This window comes from Cryptomeria japonica, chromosome 7 (assembly GCF_030272615.1).
Source record: "Cryptomeria japonica chromosome 7, Sugi_1.0, whole genome shotgun sequence".
NCBI lineage: Eukaryota > Viridiplantae > Streptophyta > Pinopsida > Cupressales > Cupressaceae > Cryptomeria > Cryptomeria japonica.
Genome location: NC_081411.1, coordinates 597,534,285 through 597,556,362, shown reverse-complemented (window position 1 = coordinate 597,556,362; position 22,078 = coordinate 597,534,285). Strand labels below are relative to the sequence as shown.

Sequence of the window (22,078 nt, the reverse complement as noted above, 5' to 3'; positions counted from 1 at the left end):
GTAGGTAGAAATTTCAGAACAATCCCTCTATACTGCGCAAGGTGGCTTCCAAGGTGCCCACTCCCTCCACTAGTCGCATGTGCGTCCACTCCTGTACCATCTCCGGCGTACTACTGTCTGGCCACCCCTGCTGCTCAAAGTGGCATGCAAACTCCTCCACACATCCGGAAGCCATGAAGTGGAATAGCTTCTCAGCGTCAGTTGAGTTGCTGGCATCCATCTCTCTAGTCAACTGTGCCATTCCTCGTGCTATATCTGAGATCCCCTGTAGCTTCCCAAGGAACCGCTAGAGCGAGCCTGCTGGATCGCTAGGGTTTGGTGGGGTGAGGTGAAGACCTGCCGGTGGTCCTCCAGACCCGCTCTCCTCGACATCAATGATCTTCGGGCCATGTCCACCACCTCCAGTTGCTCTGTTCTGCTCCTCTGCAGACATCATCTCATCCTGATTTGTGATAAGAGTGGTCCTATGCTGTGTCTGGCTCCGTTTAATTGCCATAGCGTGTGGTGAGGGTGAAGTGGGAAGGTGAGGTGTGAGTGCAAACTGTCCCAACCACCCGTCCAAAGATGCATCTATATCCTCGTCAGCTAGTGTGTCCAATACCGCTAACTTCTCCAGACCATCTCCTCCTACCATCGGTACATCCTCGGACTCATCTCCCCTTTCTGGTATCGTACTGCCCTCAACTGCTACGGTCCCCTCTGTACTAGTACATGCCGTACCAGTACCTATCTCTTGTACGACTACTTCTTGCACGACTGTCTTTGTAGCTTCCTCTGGTACGACTGCCTCCTATACTGCTACCTCCGGACTATGCTGTACGACCTCCTCTACCACCGTATGGTCCATCATTCCTACGCCGCCTAGGTCACTACCCGTACAATCTATTGGCCTACTGGTATGCTCTACTGCTGGTACGGCTTGTGATTCTAGTACGACCAGGCTGATCTGTGGCAACGACACTCGTCATTGTGCTGGCAATTCCCCTTCATCAACTCTCTTGAACAACACTCCTACTGGTCTTACGTCGCCTACCGAGCTGGCCACCGTGAGTGCTTCCTGCAGTACCAAGTGCGTTGAAGGAGGTAATTTGGGGGGTGTAAATTTCACCCGCGTGCTTTTCCACTGTGCTCGCAGTCCTCCATGCTACTCTTCCTCCTCCCCTTCCTGTTGCTGTGATTCTGCTTCCTCTTCTTCTCCGGCCGTGTGTGGTGCCATTCGAAATCCTTCATCTCCACTCTCCTGCTTCTCAGTTTCTTCGGCCTCCTCATCGGAATCTTCCATGCTGCTATCCTCTTCAACCTTGACTGCTACGTCCAGCTTCCTCCTCTTTGCTGGCTGTATGGTATCACCAAGAGTGTCCAGGTGGGCATAATAGTACATGGATGGTTTGTTGGGTTCCACCCTACCGCGTGGTTCAAAAGTACCCCACATCTCTGGAGGTACCTATAAGCGTACTGCATCCAAGAATAGATTGATGGCATGGTGGCACATATAAAATGTTTTGTACTCCAGTTTGAGGAAATCATGAATCCTCTTAGCTAAACACTGTCCCCAATTGTAAACTTTGCCACACTTGATGCCATTCATCAACCCTATCATCCAGATGGCTATATCGGATGCACGGCTGGCCCCTGTGAGTCGACTTTTCACCAAGTCCATCAGCATCCTCCACTCTCCTGGTGCAATAAAAGCACGCTTCAATCCCCTACTGTCAGACCAGGCGCTCTTCCATTGTTCTTCTGTCAGGTCATCTCTGCACACCAAGTCCGGCAACCACTTCTTTTTCTCTTTGGTGAGCTTCTTGGCCGGTTTTGCTGCAGATGCTCCCTTCTCGGGTATACCAAATACCCTCCTGAAGTCCTTAGCCTTGAAGGAAACCCGTCTAGTGCAGCCCTGGAATTGAATGATGGAGGCCCTTTCCTGGTGGTTGTATCTAGACACCATGGTCCACAACACCGGTTCAAAATCCTTGATATTGAATGTTGGCATCTGAATGGCATGGTCCACTTGTGCTTTTCTGAGAGAATCTTTTATCACATGGTTGGGAGGAGTTTCCTCCCACCAAGCATGACATTTACTGCTGGTCACACTCTTGAAGGCCACATTTTCTATAGTAACTCCTTCCGAGTCCTTTTGTACCTTTGGTCTGATTTTCGCCTTCTTGCTGCTACCGGCTGGGTCTGTAGCAGTCATGGTTGCACTGTAACTGCTTTGCCCTGTGTCTGTTTTCCTGTCTTTGTCTAGTCCTTGACCGTTATTATAACGGTCTGAAAGTGTGACATGCTAGTTTGTATGGACCATTGTGCCGGTTGTCGCTTCTACACTGTACGGAATGGTCCGTACACTTCCCTCTTCTGACTGTACAACTTCTTTAATGCATGCCAACTCTGCACCCAACTCAGTACGAATGGCAAAAAATTTCTTGTGTATCACCGCTTGCCACGTACGGAATACCGTACGTATTTCACTGCAACCCTCTTCCCACTCCGTATGGTGGCCATACGACGTCCAATCTCCTTCGTGCGGTGTCCAAACTCCTCCGTACGACGTCCACTTTCCCTTATCTTCCGTACCTTCCTTGCCTGTATGGTCACCTCCCTTGCCTGTACGGTCGCTGTGCACTTGATCTTGGCACACATGTAGGTAATGCATACGGATTTCCTGTACCGGACAGACCGTACAATGTCTCCCTGCTAGTCGTACTGAAATCGTATGGAGTCTGTATTCTGCCCAAACGATGTGATTTTTCCTAGGTCGTACGGGACGGAATTCGTTTGTCTCCTTCCTCTGCTTCCGCCATACGAAATTGGTATGGTTGCTCTTGTACGGACGCTACTTGCCAAAAATTGCTTTGTTTTTTGATTCCTCCTGCTTCTTTCTTGCATACTATGCTTGAAATGGCCGGATAGGGATATTTATACAAATTCTTAATTTTTAGGGTTAGGGCATACTTTAATAATTTCCTAAAAAATAACCTTTTATTTTTCCTGATTAATTTTTTTGTCGCCAACTTTATAATATTCGCCCTTTGTTTGAATTTTTTAATAACGTCCAACCTTTTCCTTTTTACTTTTAAGTCATGCCTTGCTTTTTCTAATTTTAGTATGCTCTTTTGAAAATACCCTTCCAATTTTTTAATTTGGCAGCTTCTTTTAAATTTTAATCCTCGTACCTTTAGATAGTTACGATACCGAGTTGCTTGCCTTCCTCGACCACTTGTTTTGCCACTTAGGGTACTGAGTTCTGGAGGTACCCCCTTCAAATCCTTGTAGGTCCAGGCAAAGACGTCCTTGTACTCCAGGAATATTCTGAAGGCTGCCGCCTTCAGTATGGGGTTCCAATCATCTCCTACGAGTATCACCTGCGGGTCCTCATCCTTGCCTAGATTGACTTTTTCCACATCCCTTTCCTCGTACTTGATAGGTTTGTCCTGTTCAAACCGGTGGGCTGGTGTGTCATCCACCTGTACCATCCCTTCCTGGTACCTACCGTACTTTGGGGGGAATGACTTCTCTTTCGTACCGCCACTTGATTCCGTAATCTCGCATATTTGCAGCATGTGGCACTCCGGGTGGAAGACCTCGTAGTCTTCCATTTGCCAATGGAAGAGTCCGGCCAATGAACTAGTTCCATCTTTAGAGCATCCGTCCAGTTCCAACACTCCTTCCTCTTTGGGTTCCCTCCCTCCTCTGTCTCCTTTGGAACCCCACTCCCATTTGTTTAAGTCCTCCGAGTCGGAGTCAAACGACGCAAGCTCTTCACTGACGGCTTGGTTCCTCAGGTCAATCACATACTTATGGCCTTCACTCTCAATTGAGAGTGTATTCTTCTTCCAGTTATGATTGGCTCTAGCCATGATTAGCCATCCCCTTCCAAGGAGGGTGTCGTATGCTTTTCTCTCCAGTGGAATGACTACGAAGTCCAGAAGGAATTGTTGTGTCCCGATCACCACTTTTTGTGCCATGAGAGTCTCGAGGGGTTTGATGCTGTGCTAATCTGCACCAATGAGGTGGAATGTTGGTGGCCAGAGAGTAGGCTTGCCAAGACCCCTCCAAGTTTCTTCCAGTAGCACGTTGACTCCAGACCCGCCATCCGCAATGGTGTTTGTGAGCTTTTGCCCCATTATCTCCATCTCTACCACGACAAGTTTTCGTCCAATGCTTATGGTGAGCAACATAGCATCTATGGCATCCATACCAGGTTCCGTCATCGGAGCCATACTAGATGGTTCTGTCGTCGTTCGATGTTCCTGGTCGGCGGTGGTGTCACCCGCTGCATTTGTCAAGGCCATCCTCAACTGCGGCATGGTCTGTAGGAGGTTGGATACCCATACAGGTATAGTGGTCTGTAACATCTGCTTAATGATAGTTTTTTCCGGTCCCGACCGAAGTGGGGTACTGGCAGCTGGATGTGAGGCCCTCTATTCTTCTGCCATCGCACGTTCAATGCCTGCCCTGGCTTCCTGGAGTCTTTCCTTCTCTGTGCGAGGGTCAGGATACATGGCTTTCTTGTTTTGCAATCTTGTGATTGCCAGTACACCTTCCTCCGGTTCTCTCACCTCCAACATATTCACCCCTTTTTGCTTTGGACACTGTGTCCCCGTGATTTCCCAGACCGCACCATTTGCACAACTAACTCCCCGCATTATCTCCATTTTGACATTCCCGTGCAAAGTGACCCCATTCGTTGCATTTCCGGCATTGGATCATGGGTCATCCTTTTGCATCGTATTGAATTCTACTCCTCGGCGTGTTATTATTGGATCTCTTGTTACCCCGCCGGTTGTTTCAGTACCTTCTAGGAGAGGCGTCCGAGTTTGTTGCCGACTTCGGAGGTGTCGTTGGTGGTGTGACTTGGCTGGGTTGGGCGTAGAGCACTTGGGTGCTCTGTGCTTTCAAGTTGTGTGGGCATTCCTTAATGGAATGTCCCATTACTTGGCAGATGTCACAAAAGGTTTTTCGAGGGCAACTCCCCTTAGTGTGCCCTTCTGTCTTACAGTCGGTGCACCATAGTTCCTTTCCTTCCTTGCCATTTTCTTTGTTAGCCTTTAGTTCTTTCATTATCCTCATCATATCCCTTTGGAGTGCTTGTACGGTCTTGGATTCCCCGTCGTTGTCTTCATTCGTACTATCACCATCACTCACTCGGCGCTTCCCTCGGGATGTCTTATTTTCACTCTCAATATCCATCGCGCGGTTGTATGCTTCGTCATACGAGGGCAGAGGGACCACCTTCATCTTCCGTCTGAGGGACGGTACTAGTCCTTCAACAAACCATCTCTTCTTTAGGCCATCAGCCGGTTGGTTCTCCATTTTGTTGAGCAGTTCCCTCAGCCTTCTGTTATAGGCTCACACACTTTCACTTTTTCCCTGCTTGGTATTGTAAATCTCCGCCACGATTTCAAGTTTAAACTCCTCTTGGAAAGTCTTCTTCAGGTTGTTCCATGATGATTTATGCTGGGCATCCAGGTCCGTATACTAGTCAATTGCTATTCCTCGCAGGGTGGCTGAAAATGCCTTCAACCAGTAATCCTGGTCGTCTTGGCCATTTGCCTCCCAAATGGTCATGCATGTCTTACAATGTTGTACGGGGTCCTCCGAGCCGTCGCCCATGAATTTCGAAAGCTTCTGTTTCTCTGGAATGTGTGCCATTGTTTTCGTTTGGAGGGTTTTATGCAATGCTTGGAAGTTATTATATGCCCGGAAGGTGTTATGTGTCTGGAAGGTATCGTACGTGTTTGACCTGGTTGGACCCCTATCCGTAGGACTTTGGTCATCCTCGCTCCTATAGTCCCTCCTTCCCAAGGTTTCTGGATCTGACCCTCCTATTTTGGTTTCCTCTGTCAAGGAAAAATACCTGATGCAGGATAATGTCGCTTCAAAAATATTGGCGATCTCTTCGTGCAGATCCCATACCGCCTCCTCCCCTTGTTCAGAATACTCTGACGGGTTGCTCTGCGACTCGGCTCCAAAGCTGTCTTCACTCGACGTCGAGTGTGGGACTTGGTCGATGAGATCCTCCTTTGCTACGTCTGGAAGTGGCAGGTTCCTGGCGACCTCCTCCAACTCCTTCCACATACACGGTCTTTGACTCTCCCAACTACAAATCCGACTCACACTCCGACTTCTGCTACGTTCCTCAGGGCTCCTTGAGTCAGCAACTTCCCTTAGCCGTCGTCTCTGCTCGGCCTGTTCTTTTATGCGGATGGATCTCTGTACGGTTCCCTCGTCTACTCCCTCGGTGGTAGTGGTATGTCTATCTTTGTTTGGCCACAGGGGCATTAATTGCCAGGGGTATGTTGTGACCATTTCACACATCGCCCCATCGCAAATGGGGACCCCCTCTTTTTGCTTGTTTTTCGCTTGTTTTCGCTTTCGTTTTTAGGGTTTTGTTAGTCAGTTAGTTGTCTGGATTTAGGGCTAAGCCTTAGGGTTTTAAATTTTGCCTTTTCAAGCCAAAATCCAGTCATTTTTGAGAGCTTTTGAGCTTTCTTTTCTAGAATGCAAATTTTGAATGCAATGATGTCGCCAAAATGGTCTAATTTTCAATTGGAATGTTCATGCAGAGCTTAAACTTGTCTAAGTGTTGACCGTCAATGTGAATTTTTGTCTGATTGAATATTTTGACCAAATTTTTGACTTTTTTGAATTTTGATCCTAGGTATTGGAATTGATTTGTTTCCGCCTCGTGAAGTGCGAAAATGTGAAAAATCTTGTTATTTTGGCCTGTAGGAGCAAAATCGCTCCTGTCCCTCAGTGAAGGACGGGAGCTCATTTTCAAATATCTCATCATCCTTGCAGAGTCCGGACAAATTTTACGTTTGAAGTGATAGAGAACGACAAGATCTTTCATTTGAATACAAATTGAAGATTTTTATGAGCACAGAAATGCCTCCAGGAGGAAAATCGCCCCTGTCCCTCAGTGAAGGACCGGAGCTACAATTCAAATTTCGCCTTGTCCTTGCAAGATTTTGAAAACTTAATGATTTGAGGACATCCGAAGGAAGATACTTTGCCAAATGAATATAATTTGAGATGCAAAAAACGAAGGAAAATGACCTATATTGACTAAATCGCTCCTGTCCCTCTCCAAGGGACCAGGGCGAGGTACCTTGTAGCTCTCGTCCCTCTCCCAGGGACCAGAGCGATTTCCTTCATTTTGCAAAATCCAGACAAGGGTCGAGGCAAGTTTACGTTCAAAAACAAGGGAAAACATGAGACGAGCACATTGAATATAAATTGAAGATTTTTGGGACGTCCATACCCGTGTTAAATGCCTAGTTCGCTCCTGTCCCTCAGGAAGGGACCAGAGCGATTTTTGATATAATTGCCTTTTTTGCAAAATTACAAACAATGTCAAGGCATGGACGGATAGAGTAAAGAAGGACGAATCCGTTGAATATAAACTTAGAGCATGGCAAAGTGAGATGAAAGCCACAAGGGAAGGATCGCTCCTGTCCCTCTCCAAGGGACCAGGGCGATACAATGGTGATGATACGTCCCTCCAAAGTTCAAGGTCGTCCCTCCAAGGTTCAAGGCCGATCCAAGCCAGGACGAAGGGTGGCGAGGACATTTCAAGGCATTTCCATCAAGCGCAACGTTGCAAAGGTCATCACATGGAAGGATTTGCACTCTAAAGACCTAGATCGCTCCTGTCCCTCTCCAAGGGACCAGAGCGATATCTACATAATGGCGTAAATTTCAAAAGGCAAACAAGTTTCAAGTTACCAAGAGGGTCGAAAGGACATCATTCCACGCAATGAAGATAATTGCAAGTTGGTGCAAACAAGAACAAACATATTATGATGAACTTCGCTCCTGTCCCTCAGGAAGGGACTAGAGCGATATTGATATATTAGATTAATCCATGCAAAATTTACGTAAAGACAAAGATACACAAGATTACATATACTCCAGGACATCGTTTGAAGATAATTTGCAAGAGTTCTAAACGTCCAAACATTGCTAATCAAGGTAAAAGTCTCCCATCGCTCCTGTCCTTTGGACAAGGACCAAGGCGATACTATTAAAACACTCCCGTTCCTTCAAAGATCAAGGCGAGGCGAGGTTAGGAAGTGCGAAGGACGACATTTGGAGGACATTGCAAAGAGGATCGAAGTTTAAAAGTCGCCAAGATCAAGGAGAAATAATGGATCGCTCCTGTCCCTCTCCAAGGGACAAGGGCGATGGTCCCTTTAATGCATCCAAACACATAATGAAAGCCAATGGAAATAAGCGCAAAGGACACGAGCAATGATATTTCGAAGGTCAAAAATGCAAGGTGAACGTGAAGACATGGAAATCGCTCCTGTCCCTCTCCAAGGGACAAGGGCGATGTTAGACAAAGCGCATGATATTCTTTGAAAATCAAGGACGCACAGGGTTTTAAATGACATTCAAAAGATGATGCAAGGAAAGGATCGTACCAAAATGAAGAATTTCAAGCAAAAACATGGAGATCGCTCCTGTCCCTCTCCAAGGGACCAGGGCGATAATGGTCATGGGATGCACTTGCTCGCACAAGGAAGAAATTCAAGTTCGAAGGACCACCAGATGATTGATTTGGGACGTGGAAATGAAGGGGTTGAATGTTGAAAACACAAGAATCATGCCAAAAATCATGGATCGCTCCTGTCCCTCTTCAAGGGACCAGAGCGATGAGGTACGTCCCTTTATTTTCATATTTTGTGGCGCCAAATTAAACAATTCAAATTTTCTTTAAATGCTAAATCAATTTAAAAAATTGAAAATCCATTTTTTATTGGCATTTAATATGGCGTTAACATTTATTAATTATTTTTGCCTTATTTAAAAATCGAAATTTGCAATTTAAAAACGCAAGGCATTAATAGTTAATTATTTATTTAAAAAAAAAAAAAAAATCGATTTGAGCGCTCATATATGGAGGTCGGCCTTGTTATGTCATTGCAAATCATTTAGAAAATGGTTTTATTTTTATTAAGTCGGCCTAAGGGGTAAAGGATGCAAGCGCTATATAAGGGGGGTAGAATTATCATTTTCTACATCATTATTTTACCTTCCTTCATGCGAGTTGACAAGAGGCGAATATAGTGCGAGTTTCATTTATCCAAGGTGGCGAAGACACTCCAAAGGTGGTGCGAATTGCATTGAAGACCAAGGGTGGCGCGCTTAGACATTCCAAAGGTGGTGCGACTTCAAACCAAAGGTGGCGTAGACATTCCCAAGGTGGTGTGAGGCGTGCGAAGTGTGTTTGAAGAGGTGCGAATTGCATTGAAGATCAAAGGTGGTGCGAATTCGAAGACCACACCAAGAGCGAATTTGAAGATCCATTTGAGACCACGTCCAAGGTGATAATTGAAGATCACATTCTCTCCAGAGGTGGCGAAATCAAATTTGAGGGGATCATATTGAAGATTATCTTTATACCTCAATTTTGCCTAGGCAAATTTTGTTTTTGCATTTCTAGAGTTAGCTCTCTATCGAGGTATGGCGATTTAATTATTATTGTTTTATTCATTCATCGTCATATTTCAAATTTTGAATTTTAAATCTCTTAGCTCAATCGTTGTATTTTAGGAAATGATAACTCTAGGGACTTATCATGAGGTTTCCTAAAATCTATCTCTCTTATCTACGTTATTTATTGCAAAATCTATTTCTTATAATGAAATGTTGTGTAGGTATGGCGACCCCAAAGGCGGGAGCATCCACCAGTCGCTCGGCTCTCATGAAAGAAGATCAGAAGACCGAAGAAGTGGAGACCAAGATCGTGTCCAAGTGGAGCAACATTGGAGATACAAACTTGGGAAACTTTAGCACGAAGAAGTTCCGAGAGGTCCCTTACATCGGCAAGCCATCACCTGTCGCCCGGAGAATAATAGAGAGTGGCATTATCAAGGCGGCCGGTTTTCCTCCAGCTATTCAGTGCCACGAGTTGATGATCGAGTGTGCCCGTCATTACAATCCATAGTCCAGGACAATTGTGTCCAATGAGGGAAACACTTTGGCGTACCTTTCAGAGGAGGCCATAAGTGAAGCCTTCCATCTTCCAGAGCACAGGGACATGATATACAAGAGCATTGAAGGAGCCAGATCAGTGTACGATGATGATCCAGATGCTTGTCTAAGCATAATCAACAAGAACTGGCTACTCAAGAGTCGTCCCCGTCTGAGCAAAGTACCGAACACACCACACCGGATTGATTTCCAAGAGGAGTACAGAGATTTGATCACCATGCTCAACAGAGTTACGGGAGCACCTCATGCCTTCTATTTTGAGAAATGGATGTTTTACTTCATCCAGGTGATTGTTCAAGGAAAGGGTACAATACATTGGGCTAGGATAATTAGCCATTGCTTAGACGTACAGTTGAGAAGACTCAGGGCTACTAAGTCCTTCCACATGAGTTCATACGTCATCTATGCCTTAATCAGGAGCGTTGAGTACGCAGGACTACCTCACAGAGGAGTGATTGGAAGAGGACCCGGCGAGGTCAGAGTTTGTGAATCCTATACCCACTTGCATCATCCACCAGGGAAGAACTACAAGTTAATCAATGATACTTTCACGATGAACATCACCAGGACGCTGCAAGGAGGGATTCACAACAGATTATCTCAGGATGCCCAGGAGTTAATCAAGAGGTACGGTGCTTGGTTCATTCAGTTTCCCAAGTTCACTTACATTAGAGTGTATGGATGTCCTTTACCTCCATACATGTTGCCGAGGTACCCTACAGATAGAATTGTGTTACTTGAAGTAACAAGGCAGTTGGTAGCATATGTGAAGGCATTCAGACACAGACATCAGAATGGAGTTCAGGTACCTATTATTTTGGGTAATTCGGTTGAGGTATGTCCCAATGTCTCAGCCATGGATGACGCAGAGAGGGAGTTAGCCTTGTATTCTTTTTCATCTTTTGCTTGGAGGAATAGTTTTGACCCTCATGGACATTTAGAGGAGACAGTCGGTAGAAGATTTAGACATGAGTACCAAATTGAAGATTTTATGATGAATCTCCTAGATGATCTTGAAGTGAAACGTAAGATACATTCTAGATTGCCTTTGGATTTTATCAGGAAATGTAAGATTTACAGAGTAGCCGACCAAGCTCAGGACAACGGCAGGCACATCCAATCTTCATATGATAGAGAGAGCAAAACAATAAGTTTGAATTGGAATGAGCCCGAGGCCGTGGATTTAGATGATTTGATGGCACCAGTCTTGTCTTGTACTCGCAGATGGGTGGACGTTCAACATCAGAAGTTGAGAGAACAAGGCATAGCCATGTCTTTTACTTTGGAAGAAAAGCCAGCCGAAGGTGGAGCCAGTGTTAGTGAAGGCAATCCTAATCCTAGGAATTCAGGTGAAGGTAACCTTCGATGTGCCAGTGAGGGCAATCTCCATTCGAGAGGTTCAAAGAGAAAGGAAAGATCAGAAAAGAAAGAGCCTTCCAAGAAAAAGCAAGGTGCTAACAAAGATCAAACACCAGGTACTTCTTCCAGGCCAGAGGATAGAACAGTTCGAGTGGAAGAATCCATGGAATCGATGGTACAGAATGATAGACAGGAAGAGGAACAGGCACAGCATGTTTCATCCGATGGATCTCTCCAAGACTATGATTTAGATAATGATAACGAAATAACATCTCCTCCCAGACAAGAAGAAATAGTACATAAAGAAATTCAAGTTCAAGAGACAAGATCAAATATCCCAGATTGGTTGAAGGAAAGATTGACTAAGGTGATCGTAATTGAGGATGAAGACAGTGCAATTGATTTAGAGAGCCTCGTGGGACGTTCACATATGACAACAGAGAAGAAGAAGGCTATAAAGATGTCCAAGATGATTCGAGATGAGACTGGATCTAGAAAACTGCAGATAGCTACACCGGCAGCAGACAAATATGAGGGTGAGATCCTAGCAGAGGACTATCATATACAGACTATTGAGTTAGGACCATCCACAGTAGAACAGACTTTAGATGATGCCACCGACACATTTGAGGCATTGAAGGATAAGTTTAGAGAAGAAGTAGAAAAGAATAGAAAGCTTGAGAAAGAGGTCGGTGCATGGAGGACATATTTCAGTCACATCAATGAACCTTTGGGACGTCAGGATCCAGTTAGATCACCATTGCAGGCATTGCCCCTTCAATCAATCAATGAAGCAGAAAGATTCAGGAATATGGTCCAGCGTACATGTAATTGGATGGATAGATCTCACACGGTGGCTATTGAGTTTGTTACAAGGATGTCGAAGATCACCCATCAGGCTATCCAAGTTCTTGAGATAATCCACAGATTGATGGCAACAGTAGCTGCATTTGCCCATACCAAGGACGTTGTCATCCCTGTCTTGAAAGTTATAAGACATACATCCAGAAGAATTTTAGCACAAGAGAAGATCTTGGAAGGTGATTCTCACAGTTTGTTTCAGTGGTCAACCTTACTTCATATAAAGAGTGTTCTCTTTGAGGACATCAATGTTAGATGTGGTCAAGTTGAGGAAGTGATCAATCCGATCCAGGACAGAGTATTTGAGGTACTTCGTACCATTCTTGGCAGAAGGATCGAGGTCGAGACAGATGTGGATTTACAAGAATTTGAAGATAGAATCAAGATCATCTTTCGCAAAGACGCAGATGTTACAGATGAGCAATATGATCAGATGTATGCTACCATGCTCCTGATTGATAGAACGAAGGAACTTGAACCTACTTGGGACACAACTCTTCTAGATGCATTTGATCAGGTTATCCACTTAGAAGAGAGTATCAAGAATCTTCCCGAGATTCCAAGCACAGAAATCGAAGGAATCGTGGCAAAATTCATTACATATGCTAAGAAAGAGAATTGGAAAGGGAATAAGATTCTAGATGAAAGGTTGTTACAGATGACATGACATCTTATTTCTCATTGGTTGATACCTCCTAGATTTTTGTGCCAAATTTAATATTTGGCTATGTATTTAATATTGTTCAGTAAAAAGGAGGTCATTTGTAACAAACCCTAATTAGGGTTTAGGTGTCATGATCTTGTCCATTGATTTACTTTCAATCTGGACCTTTCATTGTAACTGGGGATGCTATTTATACCCCCATTTTCCATTTCATTAATAATAGAATAGATGTAATAGAGTAAGAGAAGAATAGAAAGATAGTGAAATAGAGAGATTAGAAGTGTAAGCAATTTTATTTTGTAGCAAGATTGAGTCTTGAAGAGAGAAGTTCAAGCAATTGTTGTATATGATGACTTAGAAATCAATAAAATATTGAAGTTATGGTGTTTTGTTGCAAGTTTCTTGAGTTATCTTCATGGTTGTTGGATGTACTTGAATCACGCTCAATCAAAGTAGTTTGTTAATTTGAAAGACTAAGTGTGAGATTTGATATTTGGTAGGATTCGCAATCCAAACCACTAGCTTCTTGCTGATTGTAGGAACGCCTTGCGTGGTCGACTGGAAAACACTTTGAGTCCTTAACCTTCAAGCATTTTCGCATCTAGGATATGTACCTTCGTAGTAGTGTCCTTGGTCTTTGATGCATTGAACACCATTATTACCTTAGAAGATCGCACTAATTTCAGTTAAGTTGTTATCTTATGGCAAAATTGAAATTGGTTGAGTCTTGCCAAATCTCATTCATGCTAAGTCGTTCATAGGGTTAGGCTAGATTAGACTTTCTTAAACCCTGTCCTTTTTCCCTTTTTTTTTGAAAGTTCCTTTTAGATTAGTGAAATCTTCGAACCATTGAATCCGTAAGAAGCCTTGAAGGAAACAGCAAATCACATCATACCACTAAAAAGCTTGTCCACACGTGGAGACCCCACTAAAAGAACCTTGGAGTCCATCTAACTGATCCTTTTTGCAGATCTTCAGTAGTTAGAGACTATTTTCTCAAGAGAGGATAAGATGCCTGTCGGTATTTTATTCTGTGTATGATTGTGTACAAAATACACGTCAACAGGGTAAAGCGTCAACTTGTATCCCTTTCCTCTTCCTCCCTACGGTTCCGCTCTTCGTACCTTTGGAGTACTTGTTGTCGACGGAGTTCCCGTGTAGCTTCCTCTCTTCGGTCTTGGAGTGCAATTAGATTTCTGGCAAGCAACCTTGGAATACTTCCGAGTAGATCAAAGACGGGAGTGTTGACAGTGAGTTCACCACGTACCATGCCTTCAGAGACGGCTCTCTCTTGAGCCTCCCTCTGCACGTACTACATGATCGACATGTCCCACAACTCTACCAAGTTTGTCGTCAATTGATCCTCTCGTGCCTCTTTCGCGGTACTTTCTTCATGTGTGTCACTGTCTACGACAGTTAATTGCTGGTTAAATGGCCGACCCATTAATTCCTTTTGCCTGCAGCCATAGTTATCTCTAGGTTCGTACAGGCAACAACGCCAAAATGTTTAGTCCTTACGGTGAGGTTGGTAAACTCACGGAAACAGAGATATTCCACACGTACCAACAATTCATATCACAATATCATTAACATATATTAAAGCATAAATAACAATTACAAAACAGATATGGCAGAATAATAATATCTTTATTGGATTCTCAAATATGCCAGTACAATCCTAATCTGCCAAGGTTCCATCCATACCATATATAGACTCGACAGTTGGCCAAGTTGCCAACCATCACTAACTACCAACTACCCTACGGGAGCCTCTCGGCAACTCATACATAACAAAACATAAACACCCAAACCAACTATAAACTAACGTGTGTTATTGACCCCTAACAATCACCTATCTAAACCTTGAGTTTTGATAGGGAAAATATTATTTTTCATTTTATTTACCTTGTCTATAATGATGTCTGTCTTGATTTTTGTGTGAACTTGTCATCTGAGAGATTAAATTAGTTTCCTCTTCATGGTCTTCCAAGGGGTTAGGCAAGAGATGCGTATGAGAAAGATTCTATGGCTACAGATGAATATGGAGGTGCATTTTGTTCCTTTTTTTCATTTTCTTGACAAGTTCTGTAATTTGTTATTAACAGGATAAATGTGAACGATCTGAAGTCTTTCATATCACATTGGCCAGTACAACAATGGGAAGAGTATAAGCCTCTTCTGCAATATTGCTGCACAAATGGAGTTCGATTGATTGCTTGTGGTGCACCTCTTGAGGTTTCAAAGCACACCCTCATCTTCTCTTTTTTATGTAACCTAGGCAAAAGGCAGAATTCTTTAAAAATCAATGAATGATAGACAATATAAGAAGAAAATGCTAAATATAAACCATGACTAAGTAATTTAACATTGTTGCACGTATGATCAGACCTGCATTTGATTAACTTATAATGATAGAGAATAGTTTTTGGATTGCATTATAATACTCCTTTTGAGTTGTTTCTCTCGAAATTTCTTCTATTTTTTTGTTAGGTTCTCAATGTGCAGTTTCATATGCATATTTAAGGTGAGGGCTACTCAAAAGTATGTTTACAGTATGGACTCCTGCTGTATCATTAACAAGTGCAACATTTCCTGCTAACAAGACAAATGTATCTAGTAGTCTGTTAAATGTAGTGTTTTCATACTGTGAGATTATTTCTTTCAAAGTTCTCAAGTTGGGTAATCTTTCAATGCTTCTTAGTTTTATTTTATGAGAAAACAATGTCCTCATACTATTAAAGCAGGACAATAATCAGTAAATTACACATGCTTTTTTCCTTGATTTGTTAGTGATTATCATTTTGTCTTAGAAATCTGGTTCTTCTTTTGGGGCCCAAACTTCTGATGCTACCTACAGAACTTCCAAGAGTCTCAATTATCATTGCTATTAATGCTAGCTTCTTACTACAAAATTATTACATGCTAAAAGTTAAAACAATATCTTTTCAAATGGGCAGATTGTATAATGTCAATGATTAAGCAGTTTGCATTGGAAATACCTAGAGCACTGTTAATGATTCCCTAGAATTCAATTTTAAAACTAATAAACTACAATTGAGATACCTTGTTAAGAAAATGCAGCTATTGAGAACCCTGGAGACCATGTTTGGAGGAAATGATCAAGGTAAAATACTAAAATGTTTTCATTAATATTATTATATGAATATATACATATATAAATAGGAGAAGTCAATTTGGCAACTGCCAACTGCATCATACTGACATAACTATGTAACCGGTAACCATATAACTGGCAATAGATAGTTAAACAATGTAGTAATTTAACATCTATGCTGACATCCCCCCCCACCCCCCCGCCCCCCCCCCCCCCCTTATTACATTGTTCATGCACAAGTACCCCTAAAATCTCAAAGTTCACCTTGCCAAGGGATCCCCTTAGGGATAACATAACAAAACTTGTTGAATACATAAAATAGATAAACATTCTTGAGAAGATCTTTCTTTGAAGAAGCGAATCTTGAATTAGGTGGAACTCCATTAAGCTGCTAAATGACTGTTGGAAGGGTGTAACTCCAAGCTGAATTCCTGAGTTCTCTTTTCTTCAAACTCTCGAATCACAAATTCCTGAATTATTGGACAACTGTCCATAGTGAGCTGCACTCACAGAGCTCCATCAAGTTGTCTCATGACCCTCAGAAGGGTAGAATTTTCGATCACAGTCTCATGAACTTGTTGGGCAACAATCCATATTGAGATCAACACCAAATCCCTTACCCGTCTCCAAATATCAAATTTCACAATACATGTACTCTTAAAATTTGTCAACAACAAAAAGAAAGCAACTGGAAAGCAAAAATGTTTCTAATACAAAGGACCATCTCAAAGTGATAGCTAATTTGAGATGATAGAAATTCCTCCATCCTCCAGTGCCACCAGCCTCCAATATAATCTTGTTTGTCCTTGCCCACTAAAAATAGCACTAGAGGAAGTACTAAAACCTCTGAAAAAGGGGTAACATGCACAATAGGCTCTTGATCAATCACTCCAATAAATCCATACTCCAAAGCTTCCATTGGAGACATGTAATTGTATCTATCAATATCCTTAAGAATGAGAAATTTGACAAGCTTGGCTAACAAATTGGTATACTTTTGGAAGGGAGATTTTGATTAGCTCACAAGAAGCCTTCCATATGTGTTGGCTGCTTAAAAAGGTGCAGGCATGGGGGCTGCCTTGACATCCTCATGATTTTAGTGTTCCCAATTTTAAGAAAATATATGGGGATACCCCTAAGATTTCCTAGCTTCATTAAAAAAAGGAATGATTGGGAGGGGAGGGATGTCTTGTCTCCCTATCCACAACACATCCTAGATGGGGGTTGATCCATAAAAAATTAGGGAAGATGATACATTAGCAGAATGAATCACTTATGAAGTTTTAGGTGCAATAATACACCCTAGGAACTAGTAGTATGAAATTGCCGGTCCCACCAAGGGACAATTTCAAAACTATTGGCTACCTAAAGAGGCAGTTTCAAAACTGCTAGTCTTCTAAAAGAGCACTTTCATCCCCACAACCAAAACAAGAATATGAACTGAATAGTTTGGTATTTGATCTTTTAATTCCAATTCTAGATTCTTATTACGTATGGTGAGGACTCTCTAACCTCTTTTTAAGGCTTGAGGACATTAGATTGAATTGTTGGAGGCATTGCGTTGTGAATGTGTCTTCAATAGATATATGAGAGAGTGAAAGCACAATACACAAAGAGTGAGGGCAGCATAGATGGAAAAAATTCCAGAAGGATTACATAACTCGTGTGGCTGGAGATATCTGATGCTAGAGAGCACTAGGATGATAGGAAACACATGGAGTGAATCTTTCACGCTAGAATTGTTTCACTTTCAATATTCCAAGGAAAGAACAAAAAATATCTTGTCTTGAGGTTTCAAAGATAAATTAGTGATTCTGTATGGTTTGATAATTCCTTGATTTATTTGTATTCACACTTGATAAATTGTTCTTCCACATTAAAAGCACACTCTAACTCTTAAGGAATTCCACTATCATTTGAATGGAAATTCAAGTAACATAGCATGGGCTAAAATTTATTTTGATTACTATTTGACACAAGCATAATCTTGTAGTTGATTATGGATCACTTGTGTAGTTCCCAAGTGTAATGTCCTTTTTTAATATTTTTATGAACTCTGCAATTTTTAAGATTCCTATCTATGCAATAGGTATGAAATACAAAACATAGTGTCTAATACCAATTATTATTGAGACCCTTGCACAGATTGATAAGCACCTCACACACAAAGCCACCATCAATCAATCTACAAATAACTGAATATAAACCGATGTCAAATGGCAGCACCAAATATAGATGCAAGAAGATTAATGATTAAACCCTAATTAACATATGTAAATACTGAAATGTGAGATATATGATTGTCACCATAAACTGCTGAATAATCAATGCTGTGTAGTGTTGTGACCTTTTTCACACATCGCCCCATTGCAAATGGGGACCCTCTCTTTTCCCACTTTCTAGGGTTTTTGTTAGTGTCCCGTGGCCTTCCGCTTCATTTTTTTGCCAAGCCTTGCTCAGTTTTGAACGGTTCAAGTCCTAGAGATTGAAAGCTAGTTTTTGCAAGCCAAGTGATACCAGATTCCGGATGCTGTCAAAGTGCCTAGAAAGGCCAAAGGACGAAGATCGCAATTGATTTGGACGAATTTGGACAACTTTCTATTTTTAGAATGTTTGCTTTTTCGCTTTTTCCTATTTTTTAGGAAGTTTGGTTTTTGACATTTTCAGCCCGATCCACGGTACGGCTAATTTTAGAAAGTTTTCCCTAGATTTTAGGGATGTCTTCTTTTTGCTGTTTCGGAATGGGAATCTAGGGTTTGCACTTGCACCACTGACCAGCTTCGACCGGAACTCAAGAATTCCAAGTTTTGACCTAAAAAGCCAAATCCCTAGATTTTAGGGATCATACTGCTTTTTGCTTTTTCAGGATGCGAATCTAGGGTTTGCACTTGCACCACTGACCAGCTTCGACCGGGACTAAAAAATTCCAAGTTTTGACCTAAAAAGCCAAATCCCTAGATTTTAGGGATCATACTACTTTTTGCTTTTTCAGGATGCAAATCTAGGGTTTGCACTTGCACCACTGACCAGCTTCGACTGGAACTCAAAAATTCCAAGTTTTGACCTAAAAAGCCAAATCCCTAGATTTTAGGGATCATACTGCTTTTTGCTTTTTCAGGATGCAAATCTAGGGTTTGCACTTACACCACTGGCCGGCTTCGACCGGAACTCAAATTCCAAGTTTTGACCTAAAAAGCCAAATCCCTAGATTTTAGGGGGCATGATGCCTCAGATGATCCACCTAGGCATGGATTTCAAATTTCAAGTTAATCCGGTTAAAATTGATGAAGCTGTGAAATTTTGAATTTTTTCTAAAAAATTTGGCTGTTTGGAATGTCATCCTGATCCTGACATTTGACTAAGTCTGGAAAATTGGAGAATCCTCAAAAAACTAGATTTTGCATTATTAGTCCTAGAGGTCCGAAACCACTCTCAAACATCCTGAAAATATATATGAAATATAACCTCTTATACTTAAATGTTATATTTCATATATAGTCCGCCCTCCTGAGAGCCTCCAAAAGTCCGCCTTGAGGAGAGAGCTCTAAACTCCGCCCCATGATGGAGAGGTGCTCAAAGTCTGCCAGGTTGAGAGGGAACACCAAAGTCCGCCAGGCTGAGAGGGAACACCAAAGTCCACCATGCATGAGGAAGACCTTCAAAGTCCGCCTTGGTTGAGGTCACCCAGAAGTCCACCCAAGGAGAACACCTTCCAAAACTCCGCCCATGGTGCTGGTCATCCAAAACTCCGCCCAAGGTGTTGCTGAGTGAATGGTCTTGAAACTCCGCCCTATCCTAGCACCTTGGTGGCCAACACTTGAAACTCCACCCTATCCTACCATGTTGGTGGCCAACCCTCCAAAGTCCGCCATAGGTTAGGAAGACTAAGGGGAGGGAAGTCTAAACTCCGCCATATCTTTGGTGCCATCTCTAAAGTCCGCCCTACCCTAGCAAAATGATGGAGAGGTCTAGAAGTCCACCCATGAGGAGAATCCTTAGAAGTCCGCCCTACCCTAGCACCAAGCTAGAGGACTCACCAAAGTCCGCTCTAGGAAAAGGTAACACCAAAGTCCGCCCTATGACTTGTGCAGTGGGGAAAGAAAGCGTGGAAGCCTCATCAAAAGTCCGCCTTAGAAGGAAGGCATGTGAAGTTGAAGGCCCTCTAAACTCCGCCTTGAAGAGCAAAGGTCTGGAAGTCCGCCCATGTTGGAGATGTCTAAAAGTTTGCCATGTTGGGAGGTAGACCAAAAGTTTGCCATGTTGAGAGGTGTCTAAAGTTCGCCATGCATGTTGGAGAGGCTATGAAGAGGGAGCATAGAACTCCGCCCTCAAGGAGACCTTCCTAAAGTCCGCCTTGAGAGGCTTCAAAACTCCGCCTTGTCTTGTAGACTCTCCAAAGTCCGCCCAAACTTGTTGGTGAAGATGGTAAGGACATCAAAACTCCGCCCAAGCATGTCAATTGGTGGTCATGCCTCTTAAACTCCGCCCTATGCCTTCTGGAGTGAGAAAAGAAGATGTGGGAGCCTTGTCCAAACTCCGCCCTCCAAGCATTGAGAGTCCTTAGAAGTCTGCCCTACCCTAGCAACATGATGGAGAGGTCTAGAAGTCCGTCTATGAGGAGCAACCTCCAAAGTCCGCCATAGGTTGGGAAGATTTTTGAAGAGCCACCTCCAAAGTCCGCCCAAGGTCTTCAAAGTGGTGGGAGCCTAGCCTAAAGTCCGCCACACATGTTAGGGAGAACCATGAGGAGAGGCCTCCAAAGTCCGCCATGTCTTAGGACTCTCTAAACTCCGCCATGTGAGAATCAAGTCCAAAGTCCACCCAAGGTAAGGAGACTCATCCAAAACTCCGCCCAAGGTGCTGCTGAGTGAATGGTCTTGAAACTCCGCCCTATCCTACCATGTTGGTGGCCAACCCTTCAAAGTCCGCCATGTTTTGGAAGAGGCCATGATGGCCAACACTCTAAAGTCCGCCATGTGTGTGGGGTGCCCAAGGGGTGAAGTCCAAAGTCCGCCATGCCTTGGGAGGCCATGAAGGAGCCTTGTCCAAAGTCCGCCATACCTTGGGAGGCCATGAAGGAGCAATGTCTAAAGTCCGCCCCATGCCTTAGCCAAAAATTCGCCTTGATGGAGGCCATGTAGGAGAGACCTCCAAAGTCCGCCAAGGGTAAAGAGAGCCATGAGGAGAGGTCTCCAAAGTCCGCCATACCTTGGAGAGGTATCCAAAGTCTGCCAAAACTTGAAGAAGATGGGGATAAATTTCAAAAGTCCACCTACACATTGAAAAGTCAAACAAAATCAACATGATGTCATAAAACTCCTCCAAAATTTCGAATTCGAAGACCAAAATAGAAAGTTTTCCAAAGGAGAATATTGGAAGATTAACAGAGATTTCGAACTTGAAAGCCAAAATGGAAAGTTTCTAAAAGGAAAATTTGAGGATTAGCAGATATTTTCGAACCTAAAACCAAAATAGAAAGTTTTCCAAAGAAGAATATTGGAAGATTAATAGATATTTCGAACTTATAAACTTTTGGAAGATATTTTTCAAACTTGGAAACATGACAAACGCTTTCCAAAAGGACTGAAGATGGAATTAGGAGTATGATTTGGAAGATCTTAAGGGTTTCTACTTGAGGATTTAACCTTGCCTACAAATACTTCATTATCAACTTCATTATTACACCAACAATTTCGAAATTACTAAGGAAAGCTTAGTAAATTAGTTCAGTTCGAAGATCATCTGGATAAAGATTTTGATATTTCTAGAGGTTGGATAATCACTTTTGACCAAAATTTCACAGATTTTTGGAGAAAGACAACTAGTATAAGGACGAATTATTGAATCTCTCCTGAATTTTTGAGTATTTTTGAAGGTGAAATTAAATTCATGATGCAGATTTATGTATTTTCTGAGTTTTTCCAGAGTTTGAGAAATGATTTTAAGTGAATTTGTTCGAATTTCTAAGGGAGGAAAATCATTTTTTTGGCTAAGTATAAGAAATTTTCGGAGTTATAACACTTGGTGTTGGATTGTGATCACAGTTATCTTGAAGGTTGGAGAATTTACATGTGAAAATC

At 42.7% G+C, this 22,078-nt stretch overlaps 1 protein-coding gene across 1 annotated transcript in view; it reads left to right on the top strand.

The window, feature by feature from the left end:
• The window catches only part of LOC131079299 (protein RETICULATA-RELATED 5, chloroplastic), a 146,089-nt gene that overhangs the window by 39,573 nt on the left and 84,438 nt on the right, over positions 1-22,078 (top strand). Inside the window, exon 3 of the mRNA XM_058017207.2 lies at positions 14,989-15,118. Coding sequence (XP_057873190.2) covers positions 14,989-15,118 — 130 coding nt within the window. The remainder of the gene's footprint in view (positions 1-14,988; positions 15,119-22,078) is intronic.